We start from the raw sequence: 23,181 nt of genomic DNA on the forward strand, positions 1-23,181 counted from the left end.
TTTGTGTTAAACAAATGCTTTTTAGTATTACATTTTAGTTCTTCTGTTTCTGTTGATTTTTTAGCTGTATTTTTTAAAAAAATATTTGCAGTGGTCTCTCTATGAATTATCACGTACATCTTAAATTATCACAGAGTACTTCAGGTTCATACTGACTTAATTTTAGTAAAATATACAACTTGGCTCTAATATAGCTTCATTTCCTCCCTTTGTGCTATTAACGTCTCTATATGTTATAAACACAACAGTGCAGAAAAATATTCCCTTATAGCAATCTTATCTTTTATATAAGTTTGAAATGATTTAAAATGTATTTATACAATATTTTATATTTATCCACATATTTACATTTCTAGTACTCTTAGCCGATTTTTTCCTGTGGATTCAAATTACCCTCAGTTGTCATTTCCTTGCAGTCTGATGGACTTCCTTTAAAATTTTGTACTGGGCATGTCTGCTAGCTATGAATTCTCTCACCTTTTTGTTTATCTGGGAACATCTTTATTTACCTTCATTTCTGAGTGACAGTTTTACTGTATATAGAATTCTTGGTGATAGTTTCTTTTCTTTCAGAACCTTGAGTGTATCTTCCACTATGTGTGATGAGAAGTCGCTGTCAATCTTATTGTTAATTCCCTTGTATGTGATTAATTTAGTTGTTACTTTTGATATATATGTATATATATATATATATTTGTCTTTTAGCAGTTTTATAATTATGTGCCTGTATTTCTTCAGTCCTTTTTCTCTCTGTTCTTTAGTCTGGATAATTTTTATTCATGTATCTTTAATGTCAGTGTTTTTTCTGCCATCTCAAAGCTGCTGTTGAACCCATTTAGGGGATTTTTTATTGTATTTATACTTTTTAATTCTAAAAATCTCCATTTAGCTAATTCCTATCACTTCTGTTTCTCTATTGAGAGTCCCCATTTTTTGAATTATCATCATCTGATCTTGAAAAAATCTTTATATGTAGTTTCTGTTACATCTTTGATCATACTCATAATAGCTTCTTTGAAGTCTTTGCTAAATGCAATATGTGGGCCCATTCGGAGTGAATTTATATTGATTGCTCTTTTTTCTGAGCATGGGTCAAACTTTTCTGTTTCTTTGTGTGTCTCATTACAGATAGAGTACAATGATACATTTAAAAATGGAAGGAGAATGCTGATAGCATATGCAGAAAATAAATTTTTAACATTTCAGTAATCATAATGGTGGTGGTATTATTGGCATTGCAGTTCTGAAATGCTTTTGTGTGACATGGAATAAAGCAAATGAATACTTATGGAATGTTCTAACTATTATCCCCTGTGTCCTTGAGAACCAGGATTCTTAGTGTGGGAGAAAGGCAAAATAGATTTAAGATAGAAGAAATAAAAAACAGTCCCGAATTCGAATGATTAAATTGGAAATATTGGAAACGATGGAAATCGTGAGGTATTGTGTGTGTTTGGACATGTACATGTGTGTGCATGTGTGTGTATATAAACATATATACATGTGGGCATGGGAGAGAGGAAGGGAGGGAGGGAGGGAGAGAGAGGGAGGCCCATCTCCGTGACCGACCCAATGGCAGTGAACATCCCTAGTGCCACGGCTGTGATCTTGAATTATCATTTACCAATAAAAGAAAACTCATTCCAGTTCTGGAATAAGAAATGAATAGGATGAACTTGGAGCATCTTTACGTACCAGAGAGCAAGGAAACTTAAAAGATTTCTAGGATCATGGTAAAAGAATTCAGGCCAAATATGGGACAATTTGAATTTCAAGAAGGATAAAAATTGCAATAGCCTCATCAAATATGTTTAAATTCATGAGTTTTAAATCAGTATCTAACAAAGTAAATAAAAAGAACTGGAGAACCAAATATTAGATGAAAGAAGCCACCTTCCTATAAGATTATTCCAGCTAATGAATGAAAACTACAGTGAGACATTCTACATTAGAATGTCACCATTTTGTAACTCCCAGTGAATTAATGTATCTAACCACTGAGCATCAAGGGCTGCTAGCACCCCTCCCTGCCCCCCCAAAAAAGTGACAGCCAGAAATGATGTGGCTCCTGATAGAAGAGCGCACCACTGGCAAAATCTTGAGCAAAGGGACCAAACCTGGATTGGTCAAGCCTTGAAATCCAGCTGCCAAGTGAAAGAAACACAGAGAACAGAGGAACATATGAAATTATGCAGTTTTCTATCCAAGGGGAAACTCTATGGGTCAGACAGTTCAGATTCTTTAACAGATAAATTGTAAGAAAAAAGAGCTAGAAAAGGGCATCTACAGATGAAGAGCTCTTAAAGACTCCTTGAGTAAGGGTGAAAGTGGGCAAGACTAAAGTCATGTAGGCATGTACACTTGAGTGATTAAGCCATAAGGAAGTAGAATGAGGTGATTATTCTAAAAGTCAGGGAAGCAGTTACTTTTGGGTGGAGAGGGGAGCCTGTTAATTGGGATGAGGTGATTGACAATGGTTTTTTTTTTAACCTGGGCGGTAGTTACAAGGGTGTTTGTCTCGTTAAGAATTCCCCAGGCAATAGAGTTGTTTGATATGACTTTCTGTGTCTATATTTTATACAATAAAAAAGTTTAAAAAGTTGGGGGAGGGTGGGCAGTGAAAGATGAGGTAGAACACTGCCCAGCAGAGGCCAGCGGAGGGATCCCCGTACTGGGCATCAAAAGGCCGCTCCCTTTCTCTCTCAGGGACTCCGTTTCCCTCCCTGTCGGTGGAAGATAATGAAGTCCTGTGTGCCTTGCTAGCTTAGTGAGAGGACCATCTGGAATAATGGGTTGGGGTGGGGCATGGAACCAGTTAGTGTTGCTTCAGAAGACGATGATGGTGATGGCCCACCTTCACTCGTGTTTACTGTTACCTCATGTTATCCTCACAGTGGCCCCGTGAATAGCAGGTATGCGGCTGGGTCTTGTTCTTGGGGCACATGAGGACCCAATCTCTGTCCGGAAGGAGCCAGAAGTCTTGGAGGCAGGGCTTTCTTGAAGAGGGAGTGAAATATGTCTTAATGATCTTGTCAGTGGTTTGTCGATAAATGCCAGCTCTTCTGGATGGCTTGGAGGGGCTTGGAAATAGCCTCTTCCCCCGAGAAAACTAAATATGCTCCTCATAGATCACACTTGTCCCGCTCTTGGGCTTGGCGAAGCTTGTTTTCTATATATGGTCCAAAGGTACAATTGAGCTCACCATCTGGGGTGATTGGTTGTGAATTCTGACTGGGAAGGGCCAGATACACGAGGCGCTGTAGGATGAAAGAATTGAATTTCTAACGTAACGACGATGGACAGACCCATTTCAGTGTTGTCATCATTTCATCACTGTGAGTCTCTTTGTCTGACACTGTCTTACTTCAGAGTTCTCTGTCTGCTCAGACCGCTCAGCAGAAAATTCTCTGCTGTCCCCTTGTTGTCCACCCCTGTGGGAGGGCCCCGAATCCCATCCCTTCTTTAGAAACAAGCACATCCAGGTGGACGCTTGATCTGGCCCTGGCTAGCTCCCAGCCTTTCTGGCATCTCTCCCGCCTCTGTTTTTTGTGTCATGGGAAGTAGTCACAGTTTCCACTTTGTCTGTGGCTCCTGCACCACAGGAGTCCTTTTCAGCTTTTGCGGGCCCCGGAATCAGATGGAGCCTGAGTTCAAATCCCAGCTCTTCTGTCCGTGGGCTGGATGATGGCCATGGGCACGTTAACCTAATTTCCTGAGCCTTTGTTTCTCCACATACAAAACTCCAGAAGGTGCTAAATAAACACTTATTGGTTGAGAAGACAGCTTTGACATGGTATACAATAGAAACCAGTTCTAATTTGGCAGTATTTTCTGCTGAACCAGAGGTACACAAACGTACTAGCAGCTGCTTTTGGCTTTTGCCCCATGAATGTTTCCATGTGGAAGGGAGGGCCAGGTGGTGGGAGGCAGCGGAGGGGTGGGGGAATGGGAGGGTTGACATGATTCTGAGCACTGGGCCAGGAGCTTTCCAGGCATCGGGAGTGGGGATAGTCCCGTTTCGTAGATGAGGAAACAAGCACAGCAGGGTGAAGCCGATTGCCCAAGGTCTTGCTCCTCCCTGGCGTGCCTAGCATCTGGCAGTGTTTCCAGATGTCTCACATTCCATTCTCCGGCCCTCCTCTTCTCATGATCACTCTCAACCTTTGCCCTTTTCTCTTTTCTGTCCCCAACTGATTAGCCTCTCCCAGACCTAAGCAAATTATCTGCCATGACTCACGAGAATGTACGAGAATCCCAAACGACACCACGCTGCCCCAAGCCGAGCCATACTGCAATACTTTATTCCCCCAAGAAAAATATTGGGGGTTTTTATTTGCCAATTTAATGGCCGAGCCCCCTACTGAGTGCATCTGGCCTGGTTTCGGACAGGACACCTTAGGCAGGCCTGGGGCCTGAGCACCGCGCCCCCCGAGCTGCTGCCGCTCCCTGGCCCCGCACGGTCTCTCCCTCCCCATGTTGCTGCCTGCTTGGCTTTTGCAGGCATTTGGACCAGTGACCCCCATACATTTAAAGGTCTTTTTTTTTTTTTTTTTTTTTTACTGACTCCCTTGGATTTTTTTCTCACTTGTCATAGCTTTTGAAATATTGTCCCCAGATGTTATTTTGGAAATGCAGTTCTGTTTCCTGCTAATTGAAATGGAAGCGAACATTGCACTCTGATCCTTGTACTTCATGTTTAGCTCAAGTACTTGTGGTGCATTTGGAAGGACTGTCCTCCCCTTGATGTCGTTCCCGCCTTTTCCCCTCTCCAGCGTGCAGCCAACGGGATGGATGTCGTTCCCCCCTTTACCCCTCTCCAGCGTGTAACCAACGGGATGAAGAGGAGGTCAAAAGTCCTTTTATCTATGTGACTTTGATGCTTAGTGTTGATTAACATTTGAAGTCATATTGTTAGCGGACTATCTCTATCTCTCTTAGATTGTCTGTCTACTACCTTTATATTGACTTATAAAATGAATAGTAAGTTGGCCTGGTGCTCATCAGTGTTGTGTGCAATTGTGTCCCTTCTTAGGAAGCAGGTCATTTGGAGCCCTGGCCACTCCTGTTCTCCTTATGCTAAATGTGGATGTCTTCCAGCTTGGGCAGGATCCAGAGCAAACACTTGCCTCATTGGAAGTAAATTATGTCAGTGCTAAGCTTTTCTCTGGTCAGCTTTGTGTTACACACTCATAAAACTTTAGTAGCTCAAGCACCCAAATCACCAGTTTGAGCCACTAAACACCCAATAACATTTTTGAGTTTGGCTTGGCCCTTGTCAATTGATTCCAGAACAATCTCTGGAAGTTGGCTGTATTAACAGACATAGAGAAAGAAGGATTCAGTTCAACCCCCTCAGTTCCTCAGCTTCTCAGCTTTGCATTTGTCCCTGCCCCTCCCCTCTAGCCTTCAGTGGAGACTCTACACTCCTCCGTGTGGGCACCCACACTCATAGAAGATGTCACCATCATTTCCTGGGAGAGTAACCACAGAGCCCCAGAAAAGGAGCTTCTGTTAACCTCACGTGACATTGGCTGCTGTCTTGTCTTTGAGGACATGGCAGGCTTTCAGTAAATAACAAAGTCAATGAATGAATCAAACTGGGGAATACCTTTTTTTTTCTTCCAAAATTAAATGTCACCAAAGCAATAAAACAGACCTTCATGTTCTGTAAATGGACTGGAAGGTAGATTCCAGAATTCCAAAACGGTTCAGAGCAATGGCAGAATTTTGAGGATAATAGTAGTAATACTGGTGAACACTTAAAAGCACTTACTGCATGCATTAACTCATTTAATTCTTAGAACCAATCTATAAGGGGGGTGCATTTGTTATCACTATTTTACAGATGAAGAAGCTGAGGCACAGGCCCTCGCCCAAGGTCAACAACTAGTGAGTGTAAAGCTGGGACTTGAGCCCATCCTATCTGGCTCCAGGGTCCATGTTCTGTTTTGTCTCTCCAAGTGTAAGTACATAGATAAGTGTATGGATTTCCAGGCCTTCCATGTTAGACAAGTTCTGGGTTGTTTGATGTAGGTATTATCAGATCGAGGAGCCCAGCTTCGTGTTGGATACTGTTTAGTTTCCGGGGTGAAGTTGAGTGTGGTTACAGTGCAGCTCCTGAGGATGCACGCTTGTTGGAGGGCTCATGATTGCACCCCTGGGCCCCTTTGCACAGTAGGCACTCAGGATATGTTGTTGGAATGAGGCTTGATATCCTTTGACCCGTTCCCAAAGGTTGGAGAGGAAGGACTTGAGAGGAAGCAAGCCTCCCCATACTGTGCCGTTTCCTCAGAGAGCTGGGGTCTGGGTGGCTGTCAAGGAACAGGTTGTTGAGGGAGGCAGGGTGGTTCATTTTTGGAGTCCAGCTTGCATCTGTGGGCCTCTAGCACGCCACTTTGGAAGGACCTGTCTGCATGTCCCTTTCCCGATGCCGACACAGCTCTGTGTGCCTTGTGGGACTTGAACGTCTGCTGCCCAGGACGCTGCCTGGTACATGGCACACGCTCGGCGTGCTGACCAAAACGCCTCATCTGCTCTGCTTTTGTCGTGGGGAAGCCTCAGTTGCTGAGGTAGTCAAAAAAAATGTTGTTAAGCCTAGTACAACTCTCATTAGGTTTGAAATGAGACTTCTGGAAGCTTCGCCTGCTTGTTCACTTCCCAGTGTGGATGGTTGTCACACCCTCCATCACCATATCTAGGCGACAGCTGGCTTGCTCCGTTGATCGCACTGAGTCTTTTGCTAACGAGGCCAAGGTTGTGGGTTTGATCCCTGGCCTCTGACTCCAGCAGGCCATCTGTCTTCACAAATGCACGTCACTGGATACGAGGTGAGGAGTGCGTACAGAGGGAGAAGCTGGAGGCCATTCTGGGAAAAACAGCTCCCTGACAGCCGGCCAGAAGCACCCTTTTGGACTGTGAAGGATGTCTTTTTCTTCTCCCGCTTTCCAGATCTGGATATCTGGTTTTGATTTCAGACTTTTTCCAAATAGGTGCTACTCAGGTTATGTAAATGAAGAGGAAGCAATTCTCAAGCCCGAGAACTAAGAACAAGTGACCTAGAGCAGCGTGGTTTATTTCTGGTTTTCTGGGGCTGTGTTGACAGTGGCTAGCATGCCACTGGGGTGGATCTCATGAAGTAAGAAGTGTCTGCTTTAGGTGTCCCGTTTGTAGTTGAGAAAACTCTTCAGCAAGGAGATAGGGAAAGAGATTTCAGAATATAAGATGGCGCTCACTCTTTTCTCTCTTTTGAGGGCACCCAGCTTCCCAGGTGTCACCGGGTGCCTGGTTAGCTCTGTGTAGCAGTAGGGACAAAGAGGGCCGTTGCTTCCAAGGTGATCACAGTTTGGTGGGCCAACAGACATAAATACAAATGAAAATCAGTGTGTTGCTCAAAATACGTGTGAGCTTGTTGGGAACACCCAGGAAGTAGTACCTGTGTTTTCCTAGGGAAGCTGGGAAACCGTTCCCAAGGGTGGCCTTTGACCCAGGTCTGGAAGGGTAACTAACAGTTCCCAGACCACCTCAGACAGGGAGGAGCATGTATAAAGGCACATGGGCAGGAAAGCCGCCCAAAATGTCTGGAAGGTTTTTAAAAAGGTCTTCAAAAGCCTTATGATCTGTGCAGCCCTCTCAAAGCTGTCAGGCCAGGCATGCCCAGCTGTGTCACTTGGTCAGGCAGGTGTCAACGGCTCCCGCGGGACCCATGCTGCAACACCACCGAGCACATGTGTGATGTGTTCTGTTTAAGAGAGTTCTTTGCTGGGCTGCCCAGTCCAGTGCAGTGAGAAAGAAGGGGACAAGGAACAGGTAGAAAATGTATCCCCTTGTTGGTCTTGGTTTATTTGACTCACAGTGGTTCTGAAATACACTCAACAAGTATATATTGAGCACTTGCTGTATGCCAGGCCCTGTTTGAGGGGCTTGGGGTATGTAGATGAGCAAAACACAGATCTTGGTCCATAAGGTGCCTACGTTCTTATGGGGGGGGCGGGGGTGTGTAGCCCTCTCAGCAACCTGAGGTGAGATGGTGTCCCTTGCTCCCCAGCATGTCCTCAGGGATGAGCCTGGAACCTGACATACAATAGTGCTTAGTAACTTGAAATGACCTACTGCTTAAGAGCTTCAGGAGTGCTAGTTGCTAAGAAGGGACCCCAGAAAAGCCACACGATTTCTAGGCTCTGAGAGATCTATGGTGTTGACTTGTTCTGTAATTGATCTTTAGTTACAAATTCCAGAGACCGGCCTTCAAAAATGCTGCTGCAGGCACTACGGTGTCAAGAGGGAGGCCAAGTGCTAGCGAGTCTGCCTCCCTCGGTGTCCTCAGGAAGTCATGCTTTTGCCCTGACCTAAGAGCCAGCAGATGAGACCTGGAAGGAGGAAGGACGATGATGAAACCCGATGGAAAAAGGAGGGAAGAAAAAGTGCAAATAGGTCACCAGGAGTCAAGTGTGTCCCTGTGAAAAGTGGGCGGGCTCTCCTGTCAAGACAGAGCAGTAGGTAGCCTGGGTTTGAACATGAGCAAGGCGGGGGGACTGGCCTGAGCCCCCTCTGCAGGGTCGGGGACGGACTGGGATGTTGGCAAGGGAAAGCAGGGGACAAGCAGCTGGTGCTCAGGGGACACGCAGGCCCTTCCTTTCTCCCTAATAATAGCTGAGCCATTGGGAACCGTTCCACACGGAGGGACACGCACCCGGCTCAGGAAGCTTAGCCAAGCAAGATGCGGGAGGTGAACCCCACGTTCTGACAGCTTGCCAAAGTGCCTGCTGCTCATAGGCTGGCAGGAACACTCATTTTGAGAATAGTTTGCCATAATGAATTCTGACATCATTGCGCTCTCTCAGTCAGGGATGTTGAAATGGAATAAATGACCTAATGTGAAGGGTCTTTGGAAACCCTCAAAACCAGGGAGAGTCCCTGGTTCCCTCGTCTTCATTTTGGAGTGGAGTCTTTAAGCAGCAGTTCATTCTGGATATTTACCGACCTCAACATTTTAAGAATAAACTAATAGTTTAGAGACATGAAAGCAATCATGTGGCTTTTATTTCCCTCAAATTGGAGTCTTTCATAGCACTTAGAATGTAATTCTTATAAGTTAATTTCCCCTTTTTGTTCCTTTCTATCATGATTATCCATCTAGCTTAAAAAAATTTCTTTTCTGCTCTCCTGGCAATGGTGGAAATGATTGGTTGAACAAAATTATGTGACTCAAAAAAATGTATGAATAGTATAGGAGTTGCTGAAAATGAGATGTTTTTGCATTTGGGAAACTTTCTCACTCTTCTAATATTTAAAATCTTTCCCCTCCAGCCCCTTCTCCCTGCTGTCGGACTGATCTGTGGTTGTTCCTGAGGGCGCCACGTTTGTTTGCTTGGCAAGGTGTCAGGCCTTCGGGGGTTACCGTGGATCCTTTGTTTACAAGCAGGACCTCCCAGAGCTTGAGGAAGAATTTGATTCTGAATCCTAGGCTCTCTCCAGAAATAATCTGGAAGCGGTTGAGAAAAACAGCATTTGCTTCAAGGCCACTGTCCCTACCTTGGGACGAAGCCCCCAGTGGCGGACCCGCCTCCTCCTGTAGGGCTCCCCCTTGAGTCCCGGGCACTTCCTCCAGTCCTCCAGCAGGGGGCCTCGGTCCCGCGCGGGAGTGCCAGCCGGCCCTCGGAGGGGAGTTGAATTTCTCCAGCTATCCTTTCTCTTCTAAGGCCGCCGAGGCAGTGCCCTGGACACCACACTGCTTCACCTGGGCCGACGGATTTTCTTTCCAATTTTGAGCCACTTCCTGGGAGCATCTCGTTAGCCGTGATCACTGGAACGTGTAAAATATGTATTATGTATATATGAAGTAATTTGCATATAAGTGATACAAGCCCGAGACCTGAGCTCTTGTATTTGTTGTTTGTTCTTTCTTCTAGAGCTACAGTACAGTTTTAGAGCTGACATGATAGAATCTAGTAGAAAGCTTCCAGCTCACTCTCTCACTGGCTTTGTGAACCTGAGCAAGGCATTTCACTTCTATGTCATAACGGACTAAAGTGCATGGGCTTGTGAATAGCTAGAAAATTCTGTGCTTTTGTAACTGGATAAGTATCTCATTCTGCCAGGAGGGCGTGAGAGACAGTCCGAATGACCAGTGCCTATCTTGTAGCCTACCCTGGCTTATCCTATTTAGATTTGATGCTGCCTTTTCAGAGCTAATTGCCACCCTGGTAAAACAGCCCTGTGAACCTGGGTCTCCAGTTACGTTCCCTCAGGCCCACCCGTATGTCATACAGCTCAGACTGCTGTTCCTTGTACACATGGCAGGAGCACAGTCTGTGATTGCGGAGCAGAATTAGACCACTGTGTCCGCGCCCATCCCTGATTAGTTATAGCTCTTCCCTTTCCCCCGCTACTTGGGAGAGCCGAGCTTCAGTCCAAAGCAAATGTACCTTGTTGCCTGTGAACATGGATCCCATAAAAACAAACGAAGGGGAAAGCAGAGTAGATTGCGTGTCCTAGGGCCCATTACCTAATTTTCATTCACGTCTCTGTTAGAGTTCCTTTAGCACTGCTTGGAGTCCTGAGCACCAGCATCTCTTTTTGTGCCACCGAGAATCATCTGATATGTGTGGGTGAGAGGGATATGGGAGTATTGATGTATTGAACGCCAATAAACTATTAGGCTGTTCTTGTGAACGAGAGTCCTGGGATGTCGTGTCGGTAGAAGACACAAATTAATAGCCCTTGTGGGGGCTTGTAGCACACAGAACCCACATTCAGTTTGATTAAATACCTTTGCACGATTTAAAATGTCATCCAAGAAGACAGTCAAATACCTAGAGCTCCTGCCACAGCCCCGCAGAGGCGGCTGACAGGTCTGCCCTGGCTGACCCGCTCTGTGGTTTTTTGGAAAGATGAGATGTGTTCTAATGAGCAAGTTATAAATATCACCGAGTTATGTCGTAGGTGGTGGTAGCGCTCAATGTAAAGGGACTGACTGGGAAGTGTTCCCAGCCGAACGGGACCAGCACAGCTTTCAGGGAGGACTACAAATGGGGGCTGCATATAGTGACCAGGATGTTACTAAAGAATTGTCTGGGGCGCCTGGGTGGCTCAGTTGGTTAAGCGACTGCCTTCGGCTCAGGTCATGATCCTGGAGTCCCGGGATCGAGTCCCGCATCGGGCTCCCTGCTCGGCAGAGAGTCTGCTTCTCCCTCTGACCCTCTTCCCTCTCGTGCTCTCTCTCTATCTCATTCTCTCTCTCAAATAAATAAATAAAATCTATAAAAAAAAATTAAAAAAAAAAAAAAAAGAATTGTCTGTCCTTTACTGAAATGTGTCACCAAAAATGTCTCAGTGTGAGGTGTGGGGCAGTGAGAGGAGATGCGTTCCCATCCGAGTCAGGTGGCTCAGGGTTCCAGTCCTCATGCATTTGCTCACAGAAGGGGCCTTTGACCACTTGCTTCTTCTTGTCGGTGGAGAGTAGGGGGGGGGAGGGTTGGCTTGGTGGCTTTTTTGGGCAGTGATTTAGGTTCTCAGAGATGCAGAGCGATTGCTTGGTGGAGCCCCTCAGTTTTCATACCTGTTATCTTTGTCCTGCCCATAAAAATGGCAAGTTACAGGAAGCCTTTAGCACACTGCTTTCAGTGCCTTGTGAGCATTCCCGTACCCTCTTGCCACCCACCTTTTAAGTGAAAACAGATTTCAGCACCACGCAGTAGAGCAGGAAAACTATGGAGCCATTGTAAGGTTGAAGGTAGACTCTTGCAAGATACCTTACATCTATCTATCTACCTACCTACCTATCTACCTTCCCTTCCTTCCTTCCTTCTTTTTTTCTTTCTTTTTTCTTCTTCTTCTTCTTCCTCTTCTTATTCTTCCTCCTCCTCCTCCTCCTCCTCTTCTTTTGGCTTCAGAACTGATTTTCAGATTTTTTTTCCCCCTTGAAAAAAATTTGATTGTGGAAGCACAAAAGACCAGCAGTCCCAGGCCAAATTTTTCAGAGTTGAGCAGAGATGGACAGGCATGTGCAGAATAATTGTTTGCTTAAAGTCTAACCAACAGCTTTTATGTAGACAAAATGCATCGAAATATGTGTATAAAATATTTAATATTAATGCACGCCAGATGGAAACCCTGTCAAATTCTGTGTGCACACAGGAACTTGACGAGAGGAGTTGGGAGATTTAGAGAGATCCTCAGAGCCGTAGAAACAAGAACAACGCAAAACCTGCGAATGGTGAGTGTGATGGATAATTGGATTGAGACCAGAAGGGCACTTGAGGTGTTATCTCGCCACCCCCCCCATCATATATGTGTGTGTGTATACACGCTTTGTTGAAATATAATTTCCACACCACACAGCTCATCCATTTCAAGTCAGTAGTTTTTAGTGTACTCACCACATTGTTCAGCCATCACTAATATTTAATTTCGGAACATTCTCATCCCCAAAAGGAAACCCCATACCTATCCGTAGTCAATCCGCATTCTCTCCTTTTCCCCCAGCCTCTGGCGACCGCTCATTTATGTTTTGCTTTCATGGATTTGCCTATCTTGGACATTTCATGTAAATGGAATTATATACTAGGGAGTCTTTTTGTGACCGACCTGCTTTACTTAGCATGGTATTTTCAAGGTTCACCCATGTTGGAGCATGGATCGGCACTTCGCTCATTTTTTGTGACCAAATACTATTCCACTGCATGGATATAACACATTTTATGTATCTATTCATCAGTTGATGGACATTTGGATTGTTGCCACGTGTTGGCTATTATGAATAATGCTGCTATGGACATTCTTACGCAAGTTTTTAGGTGGACATGTGGACAAGTTTTAGGTGAACAGGCTGTACGTTTAACATTTGGAGGAATTGCCAGACGATTTTCCAAAGCAGCTGCACCATTTTGTAGGCCCACCAGCAGTTACGAGGTCTCCAATTTCTTCATATTCTTGACAACATTTGTTATTGTCTGTCTTTTTAGTCCTCGCCTTCCTAGTATGTATGAAGTGCTGTCTCATTGTGGTTGTAACTTACATTTCCCTGCTGGCTAATGATGTTGAGCATCCTTTTATATACTTATTGGTCGTGCTACCTCTTGAAACAGAAGAAATGCATCCTGTAAGGCAGGCAGAATGTAAGCCCTCCCAGACGCTAGTGTGGTGAAGGGGTTGGCTGTACGCTAATGATTTCACAACAAAACCCAGCCAGAGGAAATCAGATTGGATCCTGAAGAGCACCTCGTTGTTTGACTGATTATATTGATGCTAAAACTTAGAGGAGAAATAGAAAAGCTAGTTAGATAACCTGGTTCATCAGCAGTTTGGCTGTGTTGTTGGCGTAAGTTCTCTCTCTTCCTTGTTAACCCTTGAACTTTCCTGGCTGGGGAGGTGATCGCTGATACCTCCATAGCTTGCTCTACAGAGCCATAGCCAAGGCCTGTCTGGGTGAAGGCCTGGTGCTCACCAGAGTCGAAGCAAACACCGCATGTCACAACGGACATAACAACCCCACGTAAGATACCACCTTCTTTGTCTTGTTACCAATGGCGTTGTCCTCCCTTCGTCATGACCCCTTTCAGTGCTGTGGGAGAGTTTTCAGCTGGGCCAGGCTCCGTGACTCCTGTCCTGAGAAGTGAGGCTGTATCTTCATTTTGGTGTCTCTAGGGTTTTAGGATGCAGATATCCAACTCGTGGGCCAGATGACGAAGCAATACGTTTTCCTAGAATTAGCCGGGGGGGGGGGGGGGGGGGGAGACAAGAGGAGCAACTTTGTACTCCACACCTGCAACCAAGACCTTACTTGGTCTTTGGTATTTATTTATATATTGATGTGATTTGGGGTGCCTTAAGAAGTTCAAACCAGACATTTTGATTTGTAGAGTTCTTTAAGGAAAAAAAACTCTGAAAAAATATGGATAAAAATTGTTGCCAAGTGTCTTTTCTCTCAAATTGACCTTCTCCCAAGATTTCATAAAACTTCTTGCCTGGTCAGCATGAATAGCTTCTTTTAAGATTTAGAAGCACAATTAAAGTAACTGATGATATTGGCAAGTGTTCTTATAATTGTTTTAAAAGCTGATTTAAAAGCCAATCTTCCTAAATTGCTTAAATATGGAGCATTTGGTCATATTGTTGATGTTTTTCTCCCATTAGAAGGTGTGAGTGCATTGAATATTCTGTGGGCATCTGCCTGCTGCTTACTTCAACATTATTCTTCACAGAATTAGAGAATATCTTCCATTATTGCCTAAGGTTTCTGATATTCAGATCAATGTACTTTTAACTTCTAAAAATCCTGTGAGGTGGGATTCTGAATAAAGACATGTCAGGAAGCAAGAGAGGTTTCTTTGGTTATTATTTTCTTTTTTCTGAGACGTATTGTGAGGAGGCTTCCAAAGAAGTCTGGGTAGACTGGAGCTGCCCCTGGACATTTTCAGCTGTTAACTGGTTAGTGTTGACATGAGGGAGGTCACTTCCTCTCTCTGTTGGATTTGTGGTGCAAGTAAGTAGACCTTTGGTCTTGGTTGATGAGTCTCAGGTGACCTTGGTTGAACTGCTTGCAGTTCCTTGAGTGCTTAACCAAAGGTGTGCATCAGAATTATCTGAGGAACTCTGAACAAATGCACATCCCTATTCCTGACCTCAGAAATGCCAACTGAGTAGGTTTGGGGCAGGACCCAAGAATCTTATTTTCTCGTTTCCGTGACAGATTCTTTGCCTTCCCTAGTGGGGAAGCACTTCATGGGTCTTATTCACTGGTATCTTGGTCTACACTAGCCCTCAGAAAGCTTGTCCAGTTAATGCTGCTCACAACTATATGATTCCTTAAAGATTAGTTGATCCTTGCAAATTTATGACGCTCTTATGAGACGGAAAAGTTGCTTTGTAAACTCTGTCTGGGCTGAGACCATAGCTGAGAAGGATTTACACGTCCATTTACAGCAACCGCACTCTTAGATAAATACGTCGACGAACTGAAAGCAGGTGTTCAAACAAACATTTGTACGTGAATGTTCATAGCAGCACTATTTATGCTAGCCAAAGATGGAAACAATCCAAATTTCTCTATCAGTTGATGTCTAGATAAACAAAACGTGGTATGTCCACCCATGAGAGTATTATTCAGCCACAAAAAGGAATGAAGCACTGATCCAGGCTACCTCATGGGTCAACCTTGAACTCATGATGCTGAGTGAAAAAGCCAGACACAAAAAGGCCCCATAGTATAGGATTCCGTTGATAGGAAATGTCCCCAATGGGCCAATCTGCAGAGACAGAAAGCAGATTAGTTGTTCCCGGGGTCTTTGGAAGGAGGGAATGGAAAGTGACCACTAGAGGGGGACAGGGCTTCCTCTTGGAATGATATTCTGGAACCAGATAGAGGTGATGGTTGCACAACACTGTGAATGTACTAAGTGCCATTGGGTTATACATTAAAATGGTTAAAATGGTGAATTTTAGGTTAGGTACATTTTACCACAATTAAAAAAATACATACAAAACGGACTTAATGACCAAGTTTATACATTAAAGTTTGACTTCTTTCTGCCTCCTTTCCTCCCTTCCTTTCCTTCTGACTTTATTTGATAGTTACCAACAATTTGTAAGCATTTCAATGGCAAGCATATAAAACCCGAGTATAAAAAGTAAAATGTCTGATCAATATTGGTGATTGTGCTGGTCATTTCTCGTATTTATCTCCTGTTCTGAACTTCATTTGAGCTGTCAATACACACAGCCAGACATCCTTCCTAATTGGTTAGTGCAGTGGTGGAGTGACACGTTTAAAATATGCAATCACATCAAAACCTCATTTTAAAAGTCTCTCTGGAAGGTTAATACCCAGAGGTAAAGTGATATCTAGCATGAGCTGTCTCATAGTGGACAAGCAAACTGTGGAGGGCAGAGATTTTTACAACTTTAGCATCCCTCCATGGCAGGTATATCCAGAAAATGAAGCTCCTTGTTCATTTTTTTTCCTTTGACATTTTTTTTTCTCTGCTCTAGTGAGTGGAGGTTATTTTGCCAGTTGATGGTTCCAGCAGAAGACATTAGCTTATATGACTGCAGGGAGATCGAAATGAAACTATAATGGAAGGTTTAAGAAGACAGTGCAGGAACTGTTTAGGTCCTGAAAATTGTGTTCTTATGAGGATCTTTACAGATGGCTCAGTTGGGAATGATAGGAGTGCATTTAATTTCACATTTTTATAGACATTAAAGCCAGTGGGTCTTACTTGGGAATAATCAAGAAAATTTGCCTTTACCCAGTGGTTATCAGAAGCCACTAAGCCAGTGATTTGGTTGCATTTAAGTTTCCTTGTGGTGTTTTAGGAGATTTCACGTGGATGAAAATCTAGCAAAGTTCTCTTCTGGAACATATTTATTTAAAAAGTCTCACTCTTAGAGAAGATCAGCATTCTTTGCCTGCATGTTTCCAAAGAATGTGAAAACCTTGTGGAAAAACCTGATGGTTGAAGTTTTATTTTGCCATCTTTGGCTGATCGTGGGGTAGCATGGGCCACCCTGAAGTGCACTTGCTTCTGTTCTTAGGGACATTTTGTGGGGTTTTTTGTTTGTTTGTTTGTTTTTACTTTTCTTCTTTATCACTGGAAGATTATGAGGTAAGTGAACGGATATGCATCAGCTAACAAAATGTCTCTTAGTAGATGCCATAGGCCCCCTCCTCCCATTCATCAGACCCTCCCATTCAACTACTGTTCTAGTACAGAGGGTTTGAAAAGCATAGTAATCTGTGTCTAACTTAGGATGACAAGATCCAGATATGTCTGGGTTTTCTCAGTGAGAAAAGAGATACCTATCCAGCTTTGAAAAGAGGTCTTTCTTGATCAGTAGCCACCCTCACCACCTTGCTTTCTCTTTTGCGCAGGCCAGCAGTAACCTTTGGGCTGGAAGGCCCAGGGTGCACTGAGAACAGGGTGCTCAGGTGCTGAGTCCCAGGATGGGGCCACCGTGGGACTGGCCCTTGGCACTTCAAAGAGGGAAGGCATTCCAGAAATCTACTCTGGATGCCATCTTATCAGAATGAAGAGCTTATTTATTTATTTATTTATTTATTTTCAGGAATAATGTCATCTAGGTTGAGCGCCAGCTTTTTTTTTTTTTCTAAAGATTTTATTTATCCATTTGACAGAGAGAGACGCAGCGAGAGAGGGAACACAAGCAGGGGGAGTGGGAGAGGGAGAAGCTGGCCTCCCACCGAGCTGGGAGCCCGACGCGGGGCTCCATCCCAGGACCCCAGGATCATGACCTGAGCCGAAGGCAGACGCTTAACAACTGAGCCACCCAGGCGCCCTGAGCACCAGCTTTTTGCCAAGTTTGGGTTTTAGCAGGGATCTTTTGGGAGGTGATGAAAATATGTGCAGTTCACCTATGATAAGAGCTTTTGGGAAAGAGCTGAACTAAAAGTTTCAGTCGTTTCAGAGTGTTGGAGGCAGGGTGGCTCAAAGGGCACAGACTTATTTTTTAAAATGGTTCAAATACTTTAGTGTATTTTCTTTCCTTTTCTTTTTTTGTCATCAACTGATAGAATGTTCATCGGAGAAGTAAAAATGTTTAATCATGAGTCTTGGTATAGTGCCTAGCACGAAGTGATGCCTGGAAAACATTGAATGGGCGAATGAGTGAATGAATGATACAGAATAGACTCACGTCCGTGTCTTTGCTCCTTTGTGTTCCCAGACGATAGCCCGGCAATTGGCGGAGATTTTGTTGCGGGGTATGTGTGAACAGAGCTACTGGAACCCTCTGGAGGACCCACCCTGCCAGTCACCTCTGGACGATCCTCTCCGGAAAGGAGCAAACACAAAAACCTACATCCTCACTCGGAAAGCCCGCGTCTACTCAGGAGAGAAGTACGGCCATTGTTGTCCTCATTTGTAGGTTAGGGGATGGGAGGAAGACTTCGGAAAAACTCAAGGATGAGTAGAAGTTCAGGGGCAGATTCTTCCCCTAAAAGAGAACCAGACAGACAAGTCTCATTGGCCAATTTAATGGAGATACAGCATTACTTTTAGTAACTTCAGTGAATATCTGTGCACCAGTGGGCACATTTTAAGTAGGAAAATTCTCTCCTCTCAGTGCTTGGCTACTATTCTTGGCCATCACTGTTGGTCTTTGGGATTCTCTCTATTTATTGTAAGAACCCCAGCATTATCCAACAATCAGTGACAAAGCTGTTTGTAAGCCAGAATTAGCCTTTTTTCTTTTCTTCAGCAATTCCTTGATCCTTTTATTTGCAGATTTGTTTTAAATGGAATTAGCTACAAGAAGAAGGAGAATTAAATAATTTTTAAGTGACTGGAAGGCGATGTCTCTTTAGAACTTCTTAACTTTTTTAAGTTTTAAATCTGGGACTTGGCCACCTTGGAGGAAGGTGGGCTAGGGAACCTTTACAGCCTTGGCGTGGGCCTTCCCCAGGTTGGGGAGTGGGGGGTGGGGGGTGATAGGCAGAGACCATGAGGGGCCAGGAGACAGGAGATTGTTGACTCACTCTTGATTCCTCCCCTGAGAGTCTCACTCTCCCATTTTTGCTGGTTCCCGCAAGGATGAGGCATGATGGCTCTTCAGAATCTCTCCATGAGGGGAAGGGGGCACGTATGAATCAATATGGAAACCTTCCTCATTGGTGATCAAGTTGGAAAAATGGCGGAGAGACTGCAGGCAGCTGCTTCTGAGGCCCCCAAAGCGAGGGGGAGGGGAGGGTGACTAGATGCTTATTGCGTGTGTCACTTCTGGAAATGATTGTCGCCTTTTCAAAGGGGACAGCATTTCTCCAGCAGGCAGCCTCCTCTTAATCCCTTTACGTTGACCCTGGCATTTCTGTCCCTCATCCTCCTCTTCTTCAGACTGCATTTCTTATATGGATTCAGACAAGTAAGCATATTCTTAGCTTTTTCCCTAGGTTTATTTTAGTTTTCATTTAATCCCCCTTTTAATTTAATCCCCCTTTTTTATGGCCTTGTTGAACCATGAGTTTGCTGAATTCACAGCCTGTGCTTACTCCTTAGTCCTTATCTGGATTCACAGAACATCTGTTCTAGCAATTCTCAAACTCTCACTTTAAAAATGGTGACCCCTTATTATGGACAATTTAGAAGCAGGTTTGGGGTTCATTTTGAAAGTGAAATTTATATACTAAAAATAGGCCTGAGATTTTTTTTTTTTCCTGCTTTCTATGCTGCTTAATAGACAGGTATATAAGGTGCCAGGTATATTGAGAAACTCAGCTCCTGCTCCCTCCCCTAATCAAGCTGGAAACATGGGTAGAGCTCTGTGTTTCTTTGGGTGTTATTCCAACGTGGCCTCACCCATTGAAGGCAGAAAAGCTCATAATGCTGGCCATTTCTCCTTTATTTTGTGAACCACTCAGACTTTGTCACTCTCCTGACATCAACTTCCCCAGCTGCCCAAGGAGAATTATGGAGGCAACATGAACATCTAGAAAATGCAATTACTAGTAAAAGGGAGATTTCCATACCAGGACTGGTTGCTGAGTCACAATTTCATTGCACACAGATACAATCAGTTGTTTTTTTTTTTTTAACTGTTTTATTGAGATGTGATTCACATACTATACAGTTCACTCATTTAAAGTATACAGTTCAGGGGGCACCTGGCTGGCTCAGTCAAAAGAGCATGTGCCTCTTGATCTTGGGGTTGTGAGTTCGAGCCCCACATGGGATGTAGAGATCACTTAAATAAATAAAAAAAACTTAAAAAAAATACAGTTCAGTGACTTTTAATATAGTCACATAATTGTGCTTGTGTCACCATAATCAACTTTAGAACATTTTTCTTACCCCGAAGATAAACCTAGTGCCCCTAAACTGTCACCCCCATCCCCCAATCCCTTGCCTTTTTCATATGAATTTTAGTATCAGTTTGTCCATTTCTGCAAAAAAAAAAGAAAGAAGGAAAGGAAAGGAAAGGAAAGAAAAGGCAGATAGGATTTGGTAGGAATTGCATTGAATCCATTGATCAATTTGGAGGAGTATTGCCATCTTAACAATATTGAGTCTTCTGATTCATGAACATGGGATGTCTTTTCATTTATTTAGGTCTTCTTTAATTTCTTTCAACAGTGATTTGTTGTTTTCAGGGTATAAGTTTTTTACTTATTTCATGAAACTTACTGTGTGTGTGCATGCTATTCTTTTGGATGCTATCATAAGTGGAATTATTTTCTTAATTTCATTTTTGGTTCGTTCATTGCAGGTATAGAGAAATACAGTTGATTTTCTGTATTGATTTTGTATACTGCAATCTTGCTGAACTTGTTCATTTGTTCAAATAGTGTTTTAGATTCCTTAGGATTTTCCACATACCAGATCATGTCATCTGCAAATAGAGGTAGTCTTACTTCTTCCTTTCTAACTTAAATGGCTTTTATTTCATTTTCTTCCCTAATTGCTTTGGCTAGAACCTCCAGTACAATGTTGAATAGAAGTGGCAAGGAGTGGTGGACATCTGTGTCTTATACCTGATGTTAGGAGGGGAAAAGCATCCAGTCTTTCACCATTAAGTGTGAAATTAGCCGTGGGTTTTCATAAATATCTTTCATCAGGTTGAGAAAGTTCCTTTCTAACACTAGTTTGTGGAGTCCTTTTAACTTGAACGGGTGTTTAATTTTGTCAAGTGTTTTTTCTGCATCTATTGAGATAATCATGTACGTTTTGTCCATTATTCTGTTGCTGTAAAGTATTACATTAATTGATTTTCAGATGCTAAGCCAACCTTTGTCAAATTTCGTTGATTTTTTTTCAAGAACCAACTTTGGTCTTGTTCATTTTTTTTATTGTGTCTTTATTCACTATTTAATTAATTTCCACACTGATCCTTATTCCTTCAGTTATCACCATCAGTTTTGAACTTTTCTAGTTTTGTGTATTCACAATAATACTTCTGGTTTATTAGTAAAGAGAGAAAGAAAGCCTGTTGGGATTATACTTGTCTTGGGGCTCCCTGATCACCAGGGCTATCTGATTAGTCAACTCCATGGCAAAAAGGATGTTATCACCAATTTAGTTATGCTCTTTGGCAGGTGAAAAAGGGAGTCCACAGATAATGATTCAACCCCATCTTGGCCAGTAGTCCCAAACGCTTACCCCTTCTCAATTTCCTATGAGAAATACGAGCACAGAGCAGACTTTAGAAGGCCCAGAGCCTTCCAGCTCCAGCAGATCACAAGGACCATTCAGAATAGCTGGTCATAATGGAATATAACAGAAAAGTGAGGTCTGTCAGAAAACTCCACTCCTTGTCACTGTGGCCTGGACCTGAAGTGGAAACAGGATACTCATTCTCTCCCCATCTTGAATTTTGAAAGGAAATCAAATGTTAACAATCCTAGATAGGAAAGAGGGGAGGGATCACGTGTCATGGGCCTCTTTACTTCCTTCTAGGTGTTTCTGTGAGGAATTTTTTGACCTTTGCTTATTTATTTATTAAAGATTTATTTATTTATTTATTTATTTGTTTGAGAGAGAGAGTGTGTGAGGGAGGGGCAGGAGAGGGAGAGAGACTCCCTGCTGAGAGCAGAGCCCGACGCAGGGCTCAACTGCAAGACCCTGAGATCATGACCTGAATGGAAACCAAGAGTCAGACGCTTAACTGACAGTGTCACCCAGGCGCCCCTGCTTATTCATTTTTTTAAGTAAGCTTTTTACGGACTCATAACACATATTGAGAGAAGTACACAAACCGAAAGTATAAAACTTTGAATGAATTTTTACCAAGTGAACACATCCATGTAATTACACCCTTATCAAGAAACAGACGTTGCCAGAAACCTTGAGGCCCTCTTTGTACCCTCTCCTGATTACTACCCGCTACCCAAGGGTAACCATCCTGAATTCTATCCCAATAATTAGTTTAGGCCATTTTGAAATTTATATAAATGGAATAATATATTAAAAACTCTTCTGTGTAACTTCTGTCTGATATCACGTTTGAGAGATTCATCCCTATTTCTGCATGCAACCGGAGTTTGTTTCCATTATTATGTAGTATTCCATATATACTCCAATATATTGATCCATTCTACTCGTGATGGATGTTAGAGTTGTTTCTCATTTGGGGCTGCTTCCATCTCATTCAGGCCCTGGCCCAAATAGCTTGGCTGTTATCTTCTCAGAAAGATATTCCCCAATCACCTAATCTAACTGTCCTTCTTTCTGAGCATATTCTATCACATGAGCTCATTTATTTTTCATCATAACACCTAAAACATTGATTTTTTGTTTGTTTACGTGTTTATCTGACTCCTCCTTCTAGAATGTGCTGCAATGACGTTCTTGCACATGTTCCTTAGTGCACACACATCAGGTGTATCTTTCTGCTATTGTATTCCTCCTTGTAAAAAAAATATTTGAGATGGCTTAGATCATTAAATGCATATTAGACTTCATGGTTAGCACAAAGTAAGAAAGAAGATTAAAAACTACTCTTGTGCCAGAAAGTGGATGATGAAAACATTTGCTGAAAGCCGGGAGCCAGACATCGTGCCGAGCTCCTCTGTAGGCCCCACGGGAGAGAGTGACTATCGTGGACTTCTAAATACAGGTTGGAACCTCCCTGAGCCAGTGCACCGGGTTTGCGTAACGATGAGGACACTGTTGAAAGTGTGAAGATGAGGGCGTTGAAGGGTCAGGAAAAACACCTGATGGCAGCACTGAAGCCCTGTGAACAACCCTCTGTGCCCCCTGCGTGCTGCCCTGTGCTCACCTCGAGCGAACTCGGCCCTCCTTCCGGTCATGGTGGAGGGCCAGTCCTCTCCCCAGGAATGCAGAAGCCTTCAGGCCAGGCCATATGCTTTGTGCGACTCACCCAGTCCACTCCAGAGCATAGGTCGGTGGACTTGATCCAAATGAAGGATCCTTCTTTCTTGTCACGAGGGGGAGTCGGCCTGTGTGGAATTGTGTGCCTGGTGATCCTCAGGTGGGACTAGCTGATCCCTCATAGTCAACAGGTACTCTTAATGATTAATTTAAGTCCTTCTCCTTTCTTGGAACGCTTCTCCTTCCACATAAACCTGAGACCGAGGTACTTTCTGCCTCAGCATGTTTAACGGTGCGACTTGGGGATGGGGCAGAGCTGCAGCCGTTGTGGGCTTTGACTCTTTAGCTCTTATCCACGGGCTGTGGTTCGGAGGCTGTATTTCTCTGGGAATTCTCTAGGGCT

General features: G+C 43.7%; 1 protein-coding gene across 5 annotated transcripts in view; it reads left to right on the forward strand.

Annotated features, from left to right (window-relative positions):
- TTC7B (tetratricopeptide repeat domain 7B) overlaps positions 1 to 23,181 on the forward strand; it is a 249,804-nt gene that overhangs the window by 94,990 nt on the left and 131,633 nt on the right. For 4 of the 5 annotated variants that reach the window (XM_035727914.1, XM_035727915.1, XM_035727917.1 and 1 more), the window contains exons 6-7: positions 12,136 to 12,214; positions 17,683 to 17,855. In XM_035727914.1, the coding sequence (XP_035583807.1) occupies positions 12,136 to 12,214; positions 17,683 to 17,855 (252 nt within the window). The remainder of the gene's footprint in view (positions 1 to 12,135; positions 12,215 to 17,682; positions 17,856 to 23,181) is intronic. The other variant, XM_035727916.1, reaches the window with a different exon arrangement.

This window comes from Zalophus californianus, chromosome 6 (genome assembly GCF_009762305.2).
Source record: "Zalophus californianus isolate mZalCal1 chromosome 6, mZalCal1.pri.v2, whole genome shotgun sequence".
NCBI lineage: Eukaryota > Metazoa > Chordata > Mammalia > Carnivora > Otariidae > Zalophus > Zalophus californianus.